This window comes from Strix aluco, chromosome 3, assembly GCF_031877795.1.
Source record: "Strix aluco isolate bStrAlu1 chromosome 3, bStrAlu1.hap1, whole genome shotgun sequence".
Classification (NCBI taxonomy): domain Eukaryota; kingdom Metazoa; phylum Chordata; class Aves; order Strigiformes; family Strigidae; genus Strix; species Strix aluco.
The window spans coordinates 122,585,489-122,608,241 of NC_133933.1; the positions used below are offsets into that span (position 1 = coordinate 122,585,489).

General features: G+C 38.6%; 1 protein-coding gene across 2 annotated transcripts in view; it reads right to left on the minus strand.

Annotated features, from left to right (window-relative positions):
* Positions 1–22,753, minus strand: part of LDAH (lipid droplet associated hydrolase) — a 126,434-nt gene that overhangs the window by 100,253 nt on the left and 3,428 nt on the right. For both annotated transcript variants that reach the window (XM_074820134.1, XM_074820133.1), the window contains exon 2: positions 9,895–10,053. In XM_074820134.1, the coding sequence (XP_074676235.1) occupies positions 9,895–10,053 (159 nt within the window). The remainder of the gene's footprint in view (positions 1–9,894; positions 10,054–22,753) is intronic.

The following is a 22,753-nucleotide window of genomic DNA, read 5'->3' on the forward strand; positions in this document are numbered from 1 at the left end:
CTGAGAGAAGACTATGGATTGAGAAATGTCAGTAAGTCACTTCAGTAAGTCACATCTGCCACCCAGATTTAGTGGAGGGAAATACTGTCAAGCACAGCTGGATGTTCAACCATCCTGTCATTACTCTGCCTCCTCAAACTTAACAAGCTCAAATGTGCCAAGTCCCCATCAGAGGTACTTCTGGAGCACTGGGAAATTCAACAAAAGTGGCATATTTCAAGCCTAGATCTGATGTACAGGCTCCTCTCTGCATGAGGAAGTTTTTATTTTTAATGAAAGATTTTTTTTTTTCTTTTCTAAAGACAATGGAAGCTGGTGGGCTGACTGAGTAAACAAAGCACAACTGTCAGCATATTTTAAAATATTAGTCACAAACAAGTAGTCCATAAGAAGAAAAAATAATGGAGAGCTGTGTCCTAAGAACTGAATTTTCTAATATAGAATATGGAATAGAACCCACTTACACCTTTCTACTTCAGGGGGTACTCTACCAGCATGTATGTCTTCTAGCCAAACTTTTTTTTTTTTTTTTGGTATCATTTTGAGTCTCCTACCTCTCAGAAAAATTTGGGGAAAATTGATCAATGTATTCAAAGTTTTATGGAGCTTAAAAGAAGAAATCAAATAGGTACAGACAAATTAGTGTTATCCCCCAAGAACAGAGTTCTCAGGAAATCAAACTATTTAGCTCAGTGAAATAAAGGGGAGAGCCAACAAAGAACCTTGGTGTGACTCAAGGCAGCACATCTCATTGACAAAGTCCTCAAATACTTGACTGAGATTTCATTATTCCCATTTTATAAATGAGAAATATCAGACCAAATGATCTATGCATGAAAATTAAAGGATTACTAACCACTAAGAACGCCACCATTTAACAGTACCTTAGAAGCATCACCAGCTGAAAATAAGACTTATCTCATAACTAAGCCATGAATATTCATGCTAAAGATAAAGAAATGGCTAGAGAAGTTGGAAGAAGTGGCTTTGGAAGCATCGGGAAGATAGGGTTGGGTGGGTTTGGGGTTTTTTTGTGTGCTTTTGCTCTGATTCAAGTGTAGATTTACAAAATATGGTCATGTATAATACACATCCCATGTAAGCATGTGAATCAAAAGTGTTCTGCTGTGTTTATGTCCTACTGAAATAGAAAGCTGTACTCTTACCACCTTGTGTGCCGATAAGAAGACCTGCAGTTACAAGGAAAGGGGAAAACATGTTATCTTGCTCTATGTAGACCCTTCTTCCTGGACTGCTACGCTACACAAACGTTTAACTCTACAGCGTAGTCTGTTCTCATTGACTGCTTCTGCATCACATATACCAGTTACTGGAGAGTAAGAATTTTTTTATTCAGGAAAAAAAAAAATTCAAAGTAATGTAAAATACAAATCCTCCGTGTCAAAAACTGAGAACTCGGGGTCAAATGCGAAGAGTTGGCAGCTTCATCCGGAGTTGCAGTGTAAACAAAAGCAGAAGCCTCAAGGGAGAGGCATTCTCAGCAACTCAACACCACCTGCTGTGGCTGGTGGGGTACTAGTGCCTTCCAGAGAAGTCTCAAGACTAAGCGTGTGAACCCACATATATGTGTTGTGTGTTGTGGACTGACACCATAATTTAACAACAGAAAGTTCTGCAGCAAGTCCAACTGAAGGAACTCCCACCTTCTTCCTTGACTGTCATTCCCACCCCCCTACCATGGCTCACCAGCCCCTGAATTACACTGGCACAACTCTGTGGGGCCATGCTGTGAACCCAAACAGGGAACTGTTCCAGCTTTAAAAAGACCCCAGAAATAAATGTATGTATTTATTTAATTCACAGCATGATCTCTCAAACTATTGTTCTGGCATAACTAAGGGGTGGAGTGGCACAGTGTGGTGGGAACAGGAATACCTTATGCCAGTATTGTTGACAAACATTTTGGATTGTGAAATAATGGCCTTAGGAAGTTTTTTAAGTGCTCTAAGCACTAAGCTCTTAGATTTCCAGTGCCTGGTGGGTCTTAATATACATTCTACAAAGAGTTTCTAACTTCCACACTACTTTGGACTCAGCAATGTCTTCTTTATACCTCACTTGATACTTGAGCTACCTGAAGGCAAGAGCTCTAGGAATAGCCCAGTCCTGCCACTCAGTCTCCTTAATCTAGAGATTCAATCACCAAATCTAGAGATTCAATTACCTAAGTCTCACCTGCTAATAAAGCCGGGAATGGTGGAGACTTTCCAGGAAGACTCTGGTTATGTGGTGTTGATCACATAAGGTCATAACCGAGACAAGTGGGATACAGGGAAAGACTCTTGAAAATTTTAGGAACAGGAGCTAGCTTTCCCAGAGCCAGGCTGAAGAGCAGCCCAGCAGTCAAGTAATACAGTACATTTAAAGCATCAAGTGGTTGATTCAAGTCCTATGCTGTAGTTGTACAGGACAGGCCATGATAAGAGAGCATAGCATTTCTCTTCCTCTCTCCATGAAATGGCAGCAGGTTTACTGCCATTTTCTCTTGCAGTCAGGCATGATGTTCTACAGTGAATACTCAAGTATAATATCTTCTTTAATTTCAAGCACTGTAGATAACAGAGAACAGATGAACACTGCTGCTAAGCTAATGTGTAAAAGAGGAACCTTTCTTAAGTAAATAGAGTGAATATGTATGTACACAGAGAGAGGGGATCCTGCTCAGCTGTTTGGATAGAAACATCTACCTCCAGACAGAATTTTAGATGCAAAACTGACTTTTTTTTTTTTTTTTTTTGCTTCCTGCTGATTAGTTGCATGTGACTCAAGTGTGCCAGCTGGACTAAATGCCATTCCAAGCTATGTAATCCTCCACATGCCTTGTCAAGGGAGCCAATACTCCAACCAAACAAGATTCTTAAGTTGATCCTCTGGACCAGGTGTATTAAATAACATCATCTTCATTTTTGAGCACCTAAATTTCCCTTCTTTTCTGCTCTGTGGCTTCATCTGAGGATGGACGATAGCTCCACTGCTCTACTTGAAAAGGTATGGTCAGAATAAGCAAAGGTAACAGAACCTGTGCAACTCCTTATATCTTACACTAGTAGAGGTAAGTGAAGATAAATATATAAAGCACAGTGTTAATATGATGGAAAATATGCATCCACACAGGAAAGAGCTTTTCAGCCTCAGTTTTAGGTCATCAAAACTATGTGATACAGGCTTAAGCAAAATAAAGTGCAAGTTAGTGTGTAAACAGGAGCTCTATACAGCTTATTTCAACATTTGCACAAGTGCAGTTACGCTCTATGACTTTCATCTAAAAATTCTCATTGCATCTAAAAGCATTACTTAATTCAAACCACCAAAATCCAGAGTTAAACTAATGATTCTTTAATAAAATCTGAAGTACTTAGATGTGATAAGTTATTTTCCTTAATGTTCTTTGGGTATTTACTGCTGTACATAAGAAGATATACATCCTGGAGCAAGAATTTCACACAATCAGTGGAGCTGCCCATGGAGTTGGTCAGTGATTTAAACATTCCAGGAGAGGAAGTATTTGTTGTCTCACTCTATGCAGCGGTGCTTTTGTTGTTAATTTATTTACTCAGTGTTAGCTAATTGTAACTGAATGGTAGCTTAGAGACTTGGGTGATAGATTACATAAATTTTGCAAATGTAAACGAAGAAGTACACAATTGGTACATGATTTGTAAGGATGACTGGCCATCTACTGAAAAGCAACCCAGTGGAAAAGGCTGGGAACAGAAGCCCCAGCACTCCAATCCTTACATTCTCTGCTCTAACTGGACTTCCTTTATTTCAGTCCTCCTAACACAAGTAAAAGGCATTTTTATGATCCTCAACAACCAACATAACCAATTAATCACTGTCACATGAATGGTGTTATAAAACTACTAATTTTTTTGTGATATGCACAGAGTAGAGAAACAGTCAGTGCTTACCTATGCATTCAGATGAGAGCTTAAAGCTTGCTAGTACATGGTATAGCTGGCTAATACAGCAATAAGCTTTTCAAAAAAACACGGTATTTTTTTCTAATCTTTAAAACAGCTCCCCCTTCTGGCATGCTCTTTCCATACTATGTTTAAGTACCATACTTCATTCCTTAGCAGTTTTTAATTCTATTTGGTTCCTAACACTCAACAAACCCAATTTCGGTGCTAGGGCACTTACTCTGCAGTATGGCTGTGAAGACAAGGAGAGGGTACCTTAAATTACAGCTCTAGAAAGCATTTATCTAAGATTATCCACATATTTATCTTTACTACCTTCTGAGGGTATCCCAAACTCAATGCAGATCAGAATCCACACGTGGACAAGAAGCCTGGATGGCCAGTCTCTGGGTCACATTTGCAGGACCACTGAGGTCAGAAGGGATCACCTGAGATCTCCTAGCCCATTCCCTGATCATGCAGGCTCAGCTAGAGCAGGTTGTTCAGGTCTGCACCTGGTCAAGTTTTGATTATCTCCACAGCTGGAGACTTCACAACATCTCAAGTCAACCTAGCCTCTCAGTAGGCAGAAATGCTCATGGCAGTACCCATTCCCAGCTACTGATTATACAAAGTACCTAGGAATTTATGCTCCTTACTTTAGCATCTTAATTAGGTGTTTAATATTAAGCTGGATGAAATTTAGCCTTAGAGTCCCTTTTTGAACTAGGTGACATAGACACAGCCTGACCCTACAAAAAAAACCCCAAACAAACCAAACCACAGGAGAGCTCTCATAACCAGGCTGATAGTGACAAACCTGCAGAGGTAAAAGATGAAGTGAGGCTGGACAGACATTTTTTCCTACTGCTGATGCTCTGGCACTATTCAGTCAAAAAAAAAAAAAAAACCAACCCCCAAACCACAAAACAAGAAAGAGGAAAAAAGCAGTTTTTACTGACTAATGCATTCGGATAGAACAGGTTCTTGACTTTGATCACAGAATTTTGCTGAAGCTCATTCAGTGACTGTGAGCATAAAGCGTATGGAGCTTAATATTAACCCAGAAGTCCCCATGCCCAGGAGTTAAGAAGTTGTCTTTCGTCTGAACCTGGCTGTCCATTGCCAGCACCATTCCCCTTTCCTCCAGTTGTATTTCAAGGGCAAATAGTGAACACTGCTGTGCCCTGGGGGAGGAGGTGGCCCTCGCTGTTAAAACGTAGCATCTCAGAGAATGGAAGGATCTTCTTTGAGTAACTCTGTGATCTGTTCTCCAAAATCAGGTTTTGCTTCACATAAACAGTTCTGATCTTTTTATTGGTTTAATCACACATTAAGTACCAACTTTCACATATAGGATTCTGGATTACGTTCTCACCAAGGTTGACAGAAGATATATGCTAACCCGCCAATACTACGAGTCCTTGCTAGATCCAATGCAGTTCTTGCAGACAAGTGGTTATAACATACAGATTACATACCAACAAGTACATTTAATCACATACATTTTGTATAAATCAAAGCACATTCTAAAACCAAACTGAAGAGAATTGGAGTAAACATGCCTTACACAGTTTATAGAATGAAGAAATAGATTCTTTTATTATTAAGCAAACCCCTTGGTCTTGGTGATGACAGTAGACCTCTGAAGAACTATTAATTCCAGTGACTGCTGAGCAGAATGAATGATTAACAACCTCAAAAAAGCTGTTTTAGTGGGAGCCAAAAAAAGCATAATACAAAGGAACTAAGCTTCAGGGCTATACCATTAGTTTTAGTGCAAAGTATTATTATATAGTGATTCTTAATATAACTTTTCTTATGCAAATGTTGAGGGTGATGATTGTTAAGTATCAAAACAGCAGGTGAAGACAAGTCAGATAATGTATTGAAAGCTTTTTCAGAGTCCCTATGTTAGAGTCAAAAATAGAACTTCAAAGACTTTGAAGCTAACAGGAAGTCTCACTTCAAGGGAGAACACATTAAAGACTTGTCACAATCCAGGCAAATTGTTTGCACTGTTTTCACTGCTGAAAAATAGTTAAGTAGTCTTCAAGTGATAACAGTCTTGTTGATATAAGTACATGTAACTACTCCGAGGAGAAGATAAGAATCCAAGCCCTCACTTTCTGTTGTTCAGAAAACCATAAGCAACTCTTGACTCAGAAGATTAGCTCAAGAGATTAAATCTTTATACTTTGAAAAGAGTATCTGGTTAAGTCCTCACAGGCATTAAACATCACCAAGTCACTGCATGAGTTGGTAGAACAACAAGATGATCCAATAACCCACCAGGAATCCAACTGCAAGAAGGCAGATCAAGAAACTTGGCAAGCATAGGGAGTACCCTACGTGCATGCCAAAGAACCGAATTCTCAAATTATTTCTGTATATTAATGAACGAAACTTGCGTAGCATGCTTTAGCACAAAAAAATGTATTTACATTATACATTATCAACTGTGAACTAAGTTTCCCAAGTACAAGATTGCAAATAGCAAAATCGCCTAGTTTACAGCAATCGTAAAACAAATTACAAAGCCTGGAATGAAGGTATTACAATGCACTCCTGCAATGAAATGCAAGAAAAACTTGATGAACATCACAACTTCATGAGCTAAACAGTACAAATTTTAAAACCACTGTGCTGTATTTATTTACAAAGTCAAGTGTTTCATAAATACACAGACACAAATACACAGATACTCTTAACACAGTAAAAAAAATATTCCATTACACTCTGTGGATCCTGGTTTTCAATGAACCCAAGCAATGTTAAATATTGCTATAGTACATTTTCCACTTCACTGCTAATTTTACACTAAACACCACAAAAGGGAAAACAGAGCTTTATGACACATGAGGAAAAAAAGTAATTCCTGTCCTTTCCATAACACCTCCAGAAAACCATGGACCTGATCCTTCAACTGTACACACTTAATTTTACTCTGAGTAAATCGCATCGATTTTAATAGAAAAGAATTTATATTAAGAAAGGCAAACAAGTATATGCATATATTTTGGACTGAGGAAAAATCAGGCTTTTTACACAGTAATTACACTTCAGTAAACACATTAATACTCCTATACAGAAATTTTGCTTATACAAGGAAAAAAACATTACAGAACAAGAAAGTGCACATTAAACATTTCAACTAATATAGTAAAACTTTATTAAAATTGTAAGTTTACACAGACTGCCATTAATAAAAACATTAGCTTGTTGTAGTTAAATGAGACTGAACTCTGCTGCACATTCTGTATTCCAACTGCTTCAAGCACCATGAGCTGTCAGTCCTCAGGAGGCAGAATCCTGCCTCTTTTAAAGTCAATGGAAATTTTGCCATTGATTTCAGAGTAGAAGAATGTTTTGGAGTCAGCTTCCTCCCTCTCTCCCCTTTTTTAAAAAAAATGTCAGACCAGAAAGAAATCCTCCTCATTATGAAAAAATTTGACTAAAAAAAGTATACAGGATTTATTCTTTAATCTCTTGCAACAATTTGATTCCAGCAGAAACTGAGAATTTTATCACCTTTTTCTTCTATACCCACTCCCAACCCCCTTTTGTTTGGTTACATGTAAACAAAATCATATGCATGAATTTCATTAAGATTGGAAAAGTATGTACCGGAGCAGTTTAATACACAGAACAATGTATTACATGCAGTAGGACTAACCACGTTCGGTTCAGATCACTGAACACCTGGCTGTGCATACTCTCCTTTTTGAATGAGAGTTGCCCTTGTCTGGATATTTCCTTCCTTGACCTGTACCAAGCTATCCTTTTGCCCCTCTTTATTTCATTCCATCAAGAACCTCAACTAGGGATACATGCCTTTCAAGTGTGAAAATTGCTGGACTCCAGAAGGGTTCCACATTTCATACTCGGGAAGTTACAAAAGCACGAGGGGAATGCTATCTAATCCTAACTGTTTAGGTACACGAACACGTTGCCAGATGACCCAAATGTCCGGATCTCTCCTAAGGCTGTGTTTTTTGTGTTGGCAGATAGAATTTCCCTTGAAGGCTAAAAATGAGGCATATACCAGTAAGAAAAAAAACATCTGATTTATGAGAAGCAAAACTGCATTATGTTATGCCAGATCGTAGTCAGCTCCCTTGCCAGACACAGCAAGGAGCCTGGGTAACTTGATTCACTACTGAATTTGGGTATCTAAAATAAAGATAACATTATTGTGGTCGCTGTGTTTAATTGTTTTCTCGGTGAGAGAACTTCCAGCCTGTTAAAACATAATTCTGAAATAAAAGCAAACCCATAAATCAGCTGCTTGCAAAAGCTTGCAGACCATGACAGAAGCATTGTGAGTATTTCACTGATGTCTATTTCTGAATACCTATCTAGTTAATGTAAGGTGTTATTAAGGAGTCTTCACACAACTGTTCTGCAGGAAATAAACTCCATGTAGCCCTGCCACTACAAGAAAAGTTTCCTGTGATGAATATAGCGCCCATAAAGTCTGTGTGACTTAGTATATTTCGAGCAGAGTAACTTTCATGCCTCACAAAGGTACCTTGCCTTGGATGCTAATATTTGACTTGTGATCTTCCCCTACAGATCTTTCTACCAATACTAGTTAGTTTTACAGAGTTATCCTAGTTACAGACACTGCTACCAACCGAAACACAAGGGTATCACAACCCGAAGACAGGTGAAAGCTCCAGAACTTGGAGGAAAAAAGAGACACTTAGCTGTTCATTTAAGCTTTCCAGAAATGCCTTAGCTGGAAGAAAACAGCAATTGAAAAGCATCAAATTGGGCTTGTACCTCTGGAAAACTGTTTGATGATTTGGATCCACACAGATAGTCGTTTATTAAAGAATTACACTATGCAGTATCTGGCTTTAAAAGTGGTTCCCACGAAATAGTAGCAAGATGTCATCATAGGAGGCTTATTTCTTCTTTTCAGTTAAGGAAAGAATTTAAACTTCACTGTCACTGGGTTAAAAGTTACACTATTATTCAACTCCAGGAGGCAAGGGCATAAAACCACTGTGCTCAAAGAAACTAATGTAAAATATTCCATGGGGCTTCCAAAGTCTTGCAAAAAAAAAAAAAAGAAAAAAGAAAAATAGAACCTGCTCTCTCTTTTATCACTAAGGACCAACCCACAAACTGGCCCATAAACAGCAACAGAGTATACTCTAACAGAAACAGTAGGTCAAAGGTGTGAATAATCAGAAGAGTCATTATTTACACCACTAATTCTTGGGATGTAACAATAGTCCCCAGTACATTCAAATAAACTATATGAAGCATTAGAAATCTGCAAACTCTAAGGCAGTGAAAGAGTCACAATATCTGTGCTTGTGTGGGTTCAAGCTCTACTTTTGCTAATGGCAGAACTCCTACAGTTCATTGGCAGACTTCAATGAATTTAGGACTTCATTAATTTTAACATATACTAAATGAAAGTTTAGAGCTTTCATTTTAAGATGACTAGATTTAAATATAACTCAGAACTATATGGTGCTCACTGAGTTCAAGAGGCTTATCATAAAAATTCATGTGCAAAAATCTAAGTTAAAAACCATTTACCATAAAAAACCCAACTTAAAAAAAACCTACTGGATCCAGAATTTTCCCTCAAATATTCTAACTTTCACCTTTCAGTAGGCACACAGCTGACATTGCAGTACCACTTCAATCTGCAATAAATAAATTGGAGAGAAATGGAAAAAAAGACCCAAACCACAAAGCTTTCAGCAAACCACCACCACAAAGTAAATGAGATATACTGATTTCTCAGTTTTACCTTACAGCACTGTTACAAATCTAGATAACAGTAGTAATCAAATATAAGGAAATTTCACCACTGCAATAGATTGATTTTTTTTGGCCATATGCACAGGCCAAATTCTGCCACTTATCTAAGGGAGAATTTTGAAATTCAAATTGAACATAACCTTTCCAATCATCGCACTTCTAGACTTGAACAAAAAAAGACCCTTACCAGGAATAATCATGAATAAGAGCCTGGGTAGATTTTTACTTTCATCTTTTGAGAGGTCTTTCCAGGGCCCACACTTTAGGACATGGGTAGCAGCTCCACAACAGTAGATAAATTCTTCGTGTAATGGCACTGGCTCTTCAGACACCAACCTCATGTTTGCTGTTAGACAGAATAAGATACTGTTAAAACAGATCAGCAAATACTTACATAGCTGGCTCTTTGCTATTATACCTTCCTAACTGCAAAACACCTCAAAACTACCCTCCCCAAACAGCTGTCATCTCCAGTAAACAGAGGCCCAATTCACTATCTGATGTTTAAGTTGTAGAAGTTGATACATGTTACTACTATATGAGAAAAAGCATCTTTCAGTTTTTGTCACAGAAATACATGGTGATGAATTGGACAATAAGATCTATTCTACCTTAAAGGCAAAAAATTTTAAATTTCTTATTCACACTAAAAAGACTCAGCTGAAATCTATCTGAAGGCAAACAAAATTAAAAATACCAAACAAACAGAACTACTGCATGAATGTCTTTGCAGGTTCTGTGTGCCTCAACTATGGGAGCACGGCATCACTTAGAAACAACCAACAAAACCCAACCAGAATAAAACCTAAAAGAAAATACCAGAGGCCAAAAGGAACATGCTAATTACCAGACTGCCTTCCAGCACTGGGTGGGCTCCTCATTTTAAGTGCAGCGTAACTTACTTCTCTAGAAATTTTCAAAGGATTAAAGGAGGCATCTTTGACAGTCTTTGTCAGTTAAAGCTAATCAAAAATTGATCAGTTCAGACATATTTATACTCACCTTTATAACTTTTCTAAAATTATTTGGTTATCTGAATGCAGTGATGGGAAAATAAAACAGACTGCTGCCAAATAAACAAGGCATGTTCATCAGCTCATGTACTTTCATATATGAAATCATTATTAGGCTACCAGTTTGGAACTCGCTGATTGACCCAACCCCTGTATCTTGCCTTCAGTAAAAAAAGCTACTTCATCAAGTGACTACTTATAAATTAAAATGTCATCAAGATGAATGACGACATACACAAGCATCTGCCAAAATAGCGATTTAACATTTGCAACTACAGGTGCAGTCACCGAAGGCAAAGAAGCCTGTCCTTGGAGTATGATCACACACGTGCATCACTTGGAACAGAGACCAGTGCTTGGTAAATCCACAAAGCTGTTTGTAGCAACTTCAAGGGCCATTTAAGATCTACAGAATATTTCCAGTCTTATAAGAACCACATTTCAGGCTTCTGAAGCAACAGATCTGGCTTAAACAGACTTGAAAAACTTGGTTAAATTATTACAGGAATGACTATGCATTCTTTATCCAATACATAACCATCTATAATGGAAGAGACTGTCTAACTTAACTGTTTCCAATTTAATCAAATTGTAATTCAAGTCACACATAAGGGAAAAATTCATTAGACTTAATCTAAAAGATAAGGCTTTAGTGTCTCTGCACCCTGAAAGTGGATTAAAATGTGTTATACAAAGAAAAAAGTGCAATGAGATAGTAAGCAAAAAATCCCAAGATTATAGACCAGCAGTTCTCAGAAGGAACTCTGAAGGACTTCACATGCAGCCACTGCAGAAAAACTTTTTGGTAAGCCTCATCTTAAAATTAACAGACAAAAGTGCAACCACCTTTCATGTTATTTAAGATGATCTTTCCTGAGTTCAAAAGCCACCATTTCATGTACAACTTCTATAGCTGCAATCCATCAGCACGTGGAATTAGGATAAACCGTTCCAACAAAATGCAAATACGATCAAATAAGATGCAACAAAAAAAATTACAATAAAACTGGATATTGTTGCCTACCACCATGATCAAAAGCATCTAGTTAAGGATAACATTACACCTTTCAAATGTTTTTGCTTAGTGAAAAAGGACCATTCATTTTTGAGTACAAGGATCCAAATTCTACTTCCTAGCATCCTCGTTTCAGCTGGGATAGAGTTAATTTTTCTTCTTAGTGGCTAGAATAGTCAGTTTGTGAAGTTTTAGACATGTAAACTGAAACTTAAGATCTACAAAGCTTGCAGGACCATGAGGTGGGGGGCACTACTTTCACAAATAGGCAAGGGAAAATTCTCAGTGCTCCACAACTTGAAAGGAACAGATCTGAATGAAACTATAAGTAACAACACCCGACTGGGTTTAAGTCAAACAACAGGCAATGCAGAAGACACAGATAGTGTTTTATTTTGAATTAAAAAGTACCACCTTAAAAAAAATGAGTATAATACAAACAGAAAATGCTTCTAGAGGGAAGAGAGAAGTGTTGTTTAATACCTTCAATTACAGCACAGTTCCCTGGATAAAACTTTTTTCCCCACCTCTCTACTTCACCTTCCCACCCCCACCACACCCCCTGCAAAAAAAAAAGTTTATTTAATGCCAAAGGAGACATCTTTACTACTTCATTATTTGTTATGTTATCATCTTTAACTTATAGTGACTGGAACATACATAATTGAAAAAAATTGTTAAACTATAATAAGGTATATACTTAATGCATTATTCCTGGTTTTATTTCTTCATTATTCGAAGCTGAAAGAAGAGCACCTCTGACAGAAAAACCCAGGTACATCAACAGCCAAAGTAAACATTAAGCTTGTCACCCTTTTTCTGAGTTGTTTACAACCCAAGAAGCAAAAGTAACAAGTCTTTACCCAAGAAAGTAGGTTTTATACAAAGTTTCTGATCATGAACTAATAAAATCAGTTGTACAGTTTCATTTTGAATTTATTTCACTGAACAACTCCAAATGGAAATCCCATTGATAACTCTTCATTCACAAGTAGCATTTGCAACATAGGGTCATAAATTAAGCAATGAAAAAAGGAAGCTCAGCAACACATATTGGACTGGAGTGGTAGGCTTTTCAGGTTCATATAGACTCTTGTAGTAGCTTTGGTCCAGTTTTTAACTTACCTTAACTTTTAATTTCTACTATGCAGAGTGTTACAGCACCTGAAAGGAAGACTGCACACTAAAGAAGAAAAAGTTTTCTGAAAAACTGCCTGAGACAATCCCAAAAGGTTTCCTAGTACTAATTCCATGTAATATCTGAGAGATTTTTATTTATTTATTGTTGGGTTTTCAATTTGTAACTTTATGGCCTTTAGTAATAGAAATGGACTGAAGACAAAACCAGAGAAAAGACAGTGGATATACTCCCAGGATACTACACAGACCTGTTTAAAGGTAAAATCAGTAGCAGCCATAAATACCTCTAGATCTCCTTCCCTCTTAATAAATGAAGCTTTGAAGCACAGTATTTCCATTATAGGCATCTATCTTTGGCATGAATTTCCCCTAGAAATATCTTAAGATGGCCTATCAATTTCCAAACACATTTAATAAGCAGAGGTCTCAAGACATGAGACTCTCACCAGCTCAGTCAGCTGGCAGAGAGGGCACAGTTTGTGCCACAGCTCTAAGAAAGCTAAGGAGAAGACAGAACCACAAACTTGACCGGTGGGAGTTTCATGAGTCACCACAAAGGAAAATAATTGAGTGAGAGAAAGAGATGCACCTATGTAGGAAATCAGGCCTTATTGTGTCCCATGCAATACTTCCTTCCTTCTCTCCAACCCTGACCCATACACTCTAAACATATATGGAAAAATATGACAAGAAAGGCAGCTTCTGTCAACAGTACTTAATCTAGTAACAAAACTTCTGCTAGAATACATAAACATGGGCTTTAACTTACAGGGTAGGGCTTTAGCACTAGATTAACACACCCTTAATGTAGGTGTCTACCTGAAAGCAAACTCCTACTACAGGATACAAAGATCTAGGTGACAGTATATGGATTGATAGTGAATAACCGTGGGACCAGCCACTAGGTTTCTACCTTGGGATGAGACTAATCATCCCCTAGTTAGCAAAGGCTATAGTGAGAACTTAGAACATACACTTGCACTTACAAATAATCATGTATATTTAGGTGTCTTACTACTGATCTGGACTCCACCTACTGTCATTGTTTCAGATAAGAATATTTGGAAACAGAGTGATCCACAAGGAAAAGATTACTTCTGCCACATAACTAAGTCTCTTTATATTCATCTTTGGTTCAACTGACTCCAAAGTAAAATGCTGATATGGTAAAACTAAGTTTCCTTTGCGCACGTTGTGCTTAATTATTTACGCAACTGTCCTGATAGCATATTAACTGCTCCATCCTACACTATTACTTGGACTTGACATTTTATTTGAAAGGTAACTTGGGAATAACAAAGTTTGTGATCTGCATCCAAAGTAGTGTTTAATGAAAGAATTGTCACACACTCAGTCTAGCACTGCATAATGTAATCAGAGTAGTCCATTGAGATTTGGGCTATAAACTATCCAATCACAAGACAGGACAAGCAGGTTGCTGTACCTGATCTGAAGAATGATGCTGAAGAGAGAGATGCAATGGTAATCACAAGGACAATGATAAGTTGCATAAAACAGTGTACATAAACCAGAGTAAAAGGAGAAAGGACCACTGAAGCAGGTTTGCCATATGAGATTCCACAAAGCCGTAAGAAATACATCCTAGGGTGCCCCTGGCCAGGGTTACTGTGAGGCCAGTCTCTATCCTTTTTGAACTGTCACGATGACTGGGGGAAGTGCCTGAAAACTGCAAAGAGGCAACCATCATGCACACGTTCAAGATGGAGTGTGCAGGGAGCTTTAGGCCAGTCAGCTTCATCTCAGTTCTCAAAGCTCTCAAAGAAAACCCATGCCCCCCCCCAAGTTGTACCCAAGCACATGAAAGCAACTGGGAGCACACCCTGCATGGATTTGGTGAGGGCACATTGTGCTCGAATAACCTCATTGTCTTTTATGATGAGATGAATGGCTCAGTGGATGAGGAGAGAACAGTAGATGCTGTTTAGCTTAACTTGAGCAAGGCTTTCTACACTGTCTCCCATAGTATTCCTACAGCTAAACTGGTGAGATGTGGACTGAGTGGACTATAAGGTCCTCTTGGGGGAAAAAAAAAAAAAAAAGATGATGAAAAAAGAAAAGAAAACACTACAACACAAAAAAAGTTCATTAACTTACCAGCAACATCCTTCAAGGATCAGTATCGGGCCAATACTGATCAATGTCTTCATTAAATACCTGGACAATGGGACAGTATGCACTCCCAGCAGGTTTGTGCATAATACCAGATTGAGATGGGGGAGGAAGACACACCAGCTGAAACACTGGAGGGCAGGGCTGCTATCCAAATGGAGCCTGACAGGCTGGAAAACGGGAACAACATGAAATCCAAGGGTAAGTGGAAAATCCTGCTCGTAGAGTTCAGTAACCCAATGCAGCAACACAGGCTGGGGGCTCCAAGGCTAGGAAGTGGCTTTACAAAAAGACACTAGTGGGTAACAAGTTGAAAATGAGTCAGTAGTGCGTCCTTCAACCTTGAAGGCCAAGTGTATACAAGGCTGCATTAGCACGAATAGCCAGCAAGTTGAGGAATGTGATTATCTTTCTCTGCTTGGCACTGGAAACACTGTATCTGGAGTACTGTGTCCAGTTTTGGACTCCTCAGTACAAGCAAGACATCAATGTACCAGAGAGAGTCAATTAGATGATATGGATGCTGAGGCATGTGATGAATGTTCAAAGGACAAGCAGTCAAAAGTTATGATGAAGGAAATTCCAATGACAAAGAGGTTTCCCCACATGCACAATGAGGATTATTAAATATTGGAAGAAGTTGCCCAGAGAGGCTGTGAAATCTCCAACCTAGGCAATATTCAATGCTTGACTGGACAATGCTTTCAGGAACCTGCCCTTACACTTTGCCCTTTTTGAGAAAGGGGCTGGGCTACAGTTTAGGGAATACTTACAGAAGTTGGATGTATGTAAATTCATGAAATTGGACTAGATACACCTGAAAGTGAAAAAATAATTACTTGATGCAACTGCAAGGCTGCTGCTATCAAAGAATCACAGTAAATCAGGGGAGCTCTTGAAGGCTAGGGTGTCCTGGTTTAACCAGGATAGGGTTAAGTTTCCCCAGCAGTGGGGGGGGAGCTCTAGCGGGTTATTCAGATACCATGTGGACATCACATCCTGGCAGGTCACATTTTCCTGGCGCAGAGCGCGGTGCACTCATGGTTTTGTACATCGTGCTTCCCACTGCTGTATTTGGTAGCTGTTTTGCTCTGTTCACTGCTATCACTATTATTGTTATTGTTATTGCTGTTGTTGGTTGTGTTGCTATTGCATTGTTGTATTAAACCTTTCCTTATTTCAGTCTTGGGGCTTTGTATTTCACTCCCTTTGTGGGGGAGGGGCAGCGGCCGCGTGGTCTCAGACCCCGGCAGGGGCTAAACCACCACACTAGGGTAAAAAAAAAAAGCCAGAAAAACAAATCTAAAATCATACCCATTTTCAATCACGAAAGGTAAGGAGGAGCACCCAAGGCACTATAGGCTGATCTGGCTCAGCTGAGTCCTCGTAAAAAATCACAGGAGCATGTATTCTTCTGATCACATAAAGGAAAAGACACTAATCCAGAATAGCAAACTGATTTCCCAATGGCAAATCATGCTCAGGCAATGTGATTGCCTTCAATGATAAAACACCTGGCTACAAGAATGGAGATGTAATGCACACTGCCTTATTAAGACTTTTGGCACCATCTCCCAATGCTTTCTCTTTTCAAGGCTAAGGATATGCAGGCTGAACGAACTGACTCACATAGTTTGAAAACTAACTGAACAAGCTTAAAAGTTAGTCAACTACTGGCTGTCAGCTGAATGTCAAACAAGTCAAGTAATCTTGGTCAATACTAGAGCCTATAAATCTCAACATTTTCATCAGAAACCTGGATGATAAGACAAAAAATGCAAACAATGTTAAATCATCTGTGATGGTGGATATAGCCGGAGCAGAGCTTCAGTTCAGAGGGTTGTTTCCCTGAGAACCTTAAGGACTAGGCCAAGAAATCCCTTATGATGCTCAACAGTGGAAAGCACAAAGATCTGTGCCTGGAGCAGAACATCATGCTTCAGAAGCAGCTCCGAAGTGATTGTCTAAGTAGCAGCCCTGCTGAAAAAGGTATGTTTGTCATAATGGATGCCAGATTGAAAGACAACAACGTGCTCTGAACACAGTAAGGCAAACTATGTATCAGACTGAAATTTGAGAAGCACAGCCAGCAGTTTGAAGGCAGTTACTCTTCCCTTTAATTCAACAGTAGTGAGGACAACTGCAATACTGAGCCCAGTTCTGTTCACCCCGCCAGGTCAGAAAGACACAGGGAAACTTGGCAGGGTCAAGTAGACTGCCCACAAGGTAAGCAGCCTAGACCAAATGACCTCTAAGGAAAAGCTTTACTAACTGTGCATTTTTAGTTGTGCAAGAAGAGGATAAGCTGTAATCAAACAGCAACCCTAGAGCTACTTGAAAGAGACCTGCAGAGATAGCATAGCCGAACTTTTCTTTGCAATGGCAGATGGTAAAACAAGAAGCAACAGCCACAAATTGTGTCTTGATAGTTTAAGACATTAAATTCTTTGCTAGGAAGGCAATGGAAGATTGCTAGGAAGGCAGTGGAACCTCTTTTGATGGAGGATTTCAAGACTCTGCTGGACAAAACAATAATTTTTGGTCTGAACACAGAGATGGACTAAGTTCTCTCCAGATTTTTCTATAAATCAACAGTTTACAATTCTTATGGCCCTAAAACACCAGAAAAAGGTAAAGGGTGAAGTACAACACAGGCCTCAGCCAATTTTTGTAGTACCCTAGCAAATGCAGAAGGCTTCATGAATACAGTAGATGACAGTAATTAAGTATATAGGTCAGAGAAAAGGTATCTAAACTAGATCAGCCCCCCAAAACCACAGGAAACTTAAGTAGATGTATTCCATGGATTAGCTATACCAGCTTAAAAATGAAACGCTGCCCTAATTGGTGAGCTTATGTGGTTGAATTCAATACCACAACGCAAAAGAATAACTGGAAAAATAGAAAGGAAGAGAGATTCCTTCAGCTGTCTGCTCTGCTAAGGCTCTAACAATTTCTGCAATGTTATCCCCAGAAAAGAACCATCCAGACCTGACGTAAGCTCCTTGATTTGCAGACTGGAACTAACATGCTCATAGCTAAGAACTAGAAGCAGAAAGGCCAGACTGACTGACCTGGTAGAAAAACTGCAAAGATGAACAAGAGGAGGAGGCGGGGAACACAGGATGCCTAGATCTCATCAAGGATTTCTTTGGACAAACTACAGACAAACAGTGGATGCCAGAGTTTCTACAGAAAAACAGCAAATGCCAAAGACTTTACAGGCTGCTGTGACATCAGTCACAAATCTTGATCAATTCTGTATAAGAAAAGCAGCAGCACATAAAACTGAAACTTGACAGTACAATTCTCTGCCAAGTATATGATGGCAAGGACCTGCTAGTCCCTGAATTAATAAATAAAAACTGTCAGGTGTTATCTGTAAAAGCAAGCAAAGCTAGAAAGTTAAGACTGTGGACATATCAAATGAAGCAATGTAGTTATATGAAATAACCCAATAAATCCCAAACATCTATACATAAGGCAGTTCAGAGCAGCAAGCTGGTTTTGTCTATAAAAACTGAAGTAGCTAGGCAGCCTTATTTTCAGGGATCACTTAATGACCTAGCAATCTGATGCCTTTAATTTGTTTTGTTCCTGTGTCATTCCCCCCACACCCCTCCCTCAACCACTAAAACAGCTAGGAGAATTTCACTGATGACTGTGCAAAAATATCTGTGAAATAGCATGGAAATGGGGTACAGCTTACTCATGCTTAGAGCTATAATGATAAAAAGCTGAAGTGCAGAATGAAAACTGGAATCAGTTTTCATTTCTGAACCTTGTACAGAGACACCATACAAGGGACTGTGCATAGACCTAAGTAGGAAGAAACCTAGTTTTAAGAACTGGGCCTACAGTATTACGACAAAATTTGGATTTCATTATCACTAATACCCTTGTAGCAATCACCAAAAAAGTGTGTACTGTCCTGGTGGAAGCGAAACAGGGAAAATAACTTCTGGGTATCAATTTTGTACTGGACAAGTCATCCCTTGTCAGTGCCAAATATTATAAAAGCAGTTCTTGAGACAGCTTTTCAGCAAAGCAGCATAGGACTTGCAAATCGAAGAAGCGTTAACTTGGAAAGGTCCAGATTTTGTGGATTCAAATTAGGAACAGATGGATCCCCCATCAACCTTGTTCCAACAAGGTGCTCTGGTATAAACAATCTGAAAGAGTTTCAGGGGCAAGGAATCAAGAAATTAGAAAACATTTTCAGATCCCACAATGATACATGTCTACATTGGTCTGGTACAAAATTATTCAACAAAGAGGGTGGTCAAAACCCTGGGGAAATGAATTAGGAAGGCCCACCATAACTTTAAACCAATCTTTACATCTCATCAAGAGTTCTGGCTTTAAGAAGTTCAGCATGTACTAATGACTACAAAAAAGCCCCACGGACCTCTTGTTAATTATCATAATAGAACTATTACAGCATTGTTGGTCTTGATTTCCACACTACTCTCCATAGGATGAAACAGCAAATGAAAGACTTCCAAGGGAATCAGGCACAATGGTGGACTTCATGAAAGCAGTTGCAAGCTTGAAAGCATCAACTGTTAGTCTACAGCACTCAACATAGTCAGCAAGGGGATCTGACGTTTCACTGCAGTTCTGGCAACAAGACACTAAGTTCACATCTTCTTTGGCAATCACAGACCTCAGTTTTTCTTTGTGTTGATGCTCCTTTAACAAAGGTCTCAAAAACTCAGTTATGCTTGCCCAATGCTCAAATAGCAGAGTCCATGTCCCTTGTTACTAGGTAGATCAAAATGTCATCCATTTGCCATTGAAACTTTAAAACTCAGTTAGAAACACATAGCACGGGAGTCATAGCAAGCATAAGCAAATCCTAAGAAGTTACCCTGGTGCGGCTGAAGGTCCCCTGAGGCTTCGTACAATACCAGCAACGATAAATGTACCCAAAAGAAAAGAGACATGACATTTTAAAAGCTGAATGTTTTATCAAACACATTTCAGCATACAGTGGAAGAGGTCCTACATATCATGTCCTGTCAATCTATTTAATCATACCCAGATGGTAACTGTCACTTTTTCAAAAGAGCTAAAGCATCACAAATTATGAACTGTTCAGAGCTATCAACATGAAAATGACCCCATAAGAGTGCAAGTTTGTTTTATTTTGTTTTTTCTTAAGGTAACTTCATAAGCATAATTAAGGTAGGGAATCCCACAGATTACAAGAAAATGGTAGCTATACTCCTAGCAACTTCCCATTTCCCAGTTAATACGCAAGCCTGATGATAAAGCTAATAATGCTGATGACCTAAAAAGAAATGTGCAAGAAATTTGTTGTTTAAAGAAACAAGCGCACTCAAGGAAGTAACAATGGTTTCATTTGCACAAAAGCAATCTGGATGGTTTAATTTGGTGTAATATGGGGTATTTTCCTGAACAGAAAATGGGATTTTGGGAAACTTTTTAGTCGCAAAGGAAGAAAAAGTTTTTCATGTGCACATAGTATTGATATCTACTGGATGAATGAAGGAACTTTCAAAGACAGCTTTCCCTCCAAATACTGCATTAAAATATTGGACCCAGAGGAAAACCTTGGGGAGTTTAAAACTGAAAATATCATGGAGAAATCAACAGTTGGTGGTAGGCATGAATAAAAGGTGGGTATAAAATATATTTTAAATATATGTTCTGAGATTAGACTGCAATGTTAGCAAAACCTCCGTCAAGTAAAGATAGAATTTCTATGTGAGAGAATATAAAGCTGCTGAAGTACAATGTCTTCATGGTAAAGAAGGTTTCTAGGGAGAAAACTATGCCAGGTCTCTTCTGACCAGCAAATTTCACAGAAACAGCAGACTCATGTCAAGAGAATCTTGTAAATGAACGTTCCCAGCTGCCTGCAGGAAACTCAAGCAGAAAGCAAAAATTCTACATTAGAAAATCAAAGGGAAATAAATCACAGTTTGGAATGGATAGCATGAAAAAAACATCACAAATACAGTAAAGTCTGCAAAGTATGGATTTTGTTTAATTGTTTATTTGAATGTGGATTATGTTGAACATCAGTATTTGGGGAGCCACTGGCCAAAACTGAAATGTAATGTCATGATTACAGACTGGGTTGAAATCTTGCTGAAGTTAAGAGGCAGGAATCTTCATGAAGAAGAAGCCATCACGCTTATGTTTGGGTACAGAGAAAAGAAAGATTAGTGGCCTTCAAACTTAAGCATGTATCACCACCCAAAACAGCACGTTCAAAATTGAACAGGTATGCAAGTTTTGTGGGAGAAGAGTTCACACAGCCTTTCCCAGGGTATTGCTTCAATAAGAGAGAGAAATAGCAGAATACACTGAAAAAAGGTGAAAGAACACATAATCAAAGACACATGCACAAGAAGAAACTGAAAACGGTATCGAGAGAGAAAAAACATAAACATGCAAAAAGGTTTGCTTGTGGTCTAAGGGTCTGAAAAAATATGCTTACTCACTAAACAAAGATGATTCTTCTTTGCCATTTGATTCCTACTATCTCTAGGGAAAATGAGAACTTTGCACCTTTTCAAAAGAAAAAAAAAGTCAAAGAACTATTTGGCTCTGTAACCATATGTTCTATACTCTTTTCTTCTACAGGAAAAAAAAAAACTACATCCCCACATTTCTGTTGGACAGCCACTTAAGACATACAGGTAATCTGGACAACATTCAAGAAAACAAAAAAGCAAGAATTTAAAGTAATGGTAACCTATATATGCATTTAAACCACAACACCCAGAAGTTAAGTATTTGAAGAAACGTCCATCCTTCACCAGCAATAATGACAGGCAAAAGCAGTAAAAAGCAACTGCTATTCCATTTTACGTTAAACAACTCCTTTTCTGACTCTACCAGAATAAGATTCACTACTCAATGGAGTGCACTGTTCTTTCTTTGCTGTTAGGTAAGGCAAAGCTCAAAGAGCATAATGAATACTAGCAAGAAGCAGCTATCAAAGCAAAACCAAACATACGCCAATCCAATTAGCATCACGCTGTCCTTGATTTGGCTTCCCCCATCCTCTGCTGTGCTGTTCAGCATGACTCTCCCTAGGGAACTATCCCTTATTTCTATGTTTCTTCCATATTTCCACATTAGTTGTTCTCCCTTAGCCCAACATATGCTCTGAATTCAAAAATACTTTTTTTCTTTTCTTTCTGTTTTATTATTTCAACTTGCATGTGTTCTTACATAAACTGTTTATCTCATCTTCAACTTAGCTCTCTAGCTACTGATGGTTTTATTGCTTTCTAAGAAGGACATAAAAGAATTACTCAAAATACGGTCTACTTACAGTGGACTAACTTACTAGTCACAACAGCATTCTCCAGTAATCTCTCAAGCTGTGTTTGCTGCTTACCATCTCCTTCTTATGTTTACTGCAGCAGCTGAACATTCTGATATTAATTTATTAACCTAGACAGGCTAGGAAGGCACTGCAAGCAGAGACGTGAAAACAAATAGGCCGTATGCAGCTCTGTGCAAAGGACAAGTAAAATCAAACAGAAGAATCAATGAACAGGAGACATAAATGAGACTACAAAGACTAATACCAGATAGCATTAGATGCCTTTCTGAGTCACTACAGTAATATAATTGTCTATACTATTAATATCAGGCCTGGAGTCCAAGTCCTTCCCAGTAAGAAGCAATGATGATGTTCATCATTCTGCTGATCAGGGGGATGGGACAGGGAGTTGAACAGTCAGGCTGGAGAAGTGCAGTAGCCA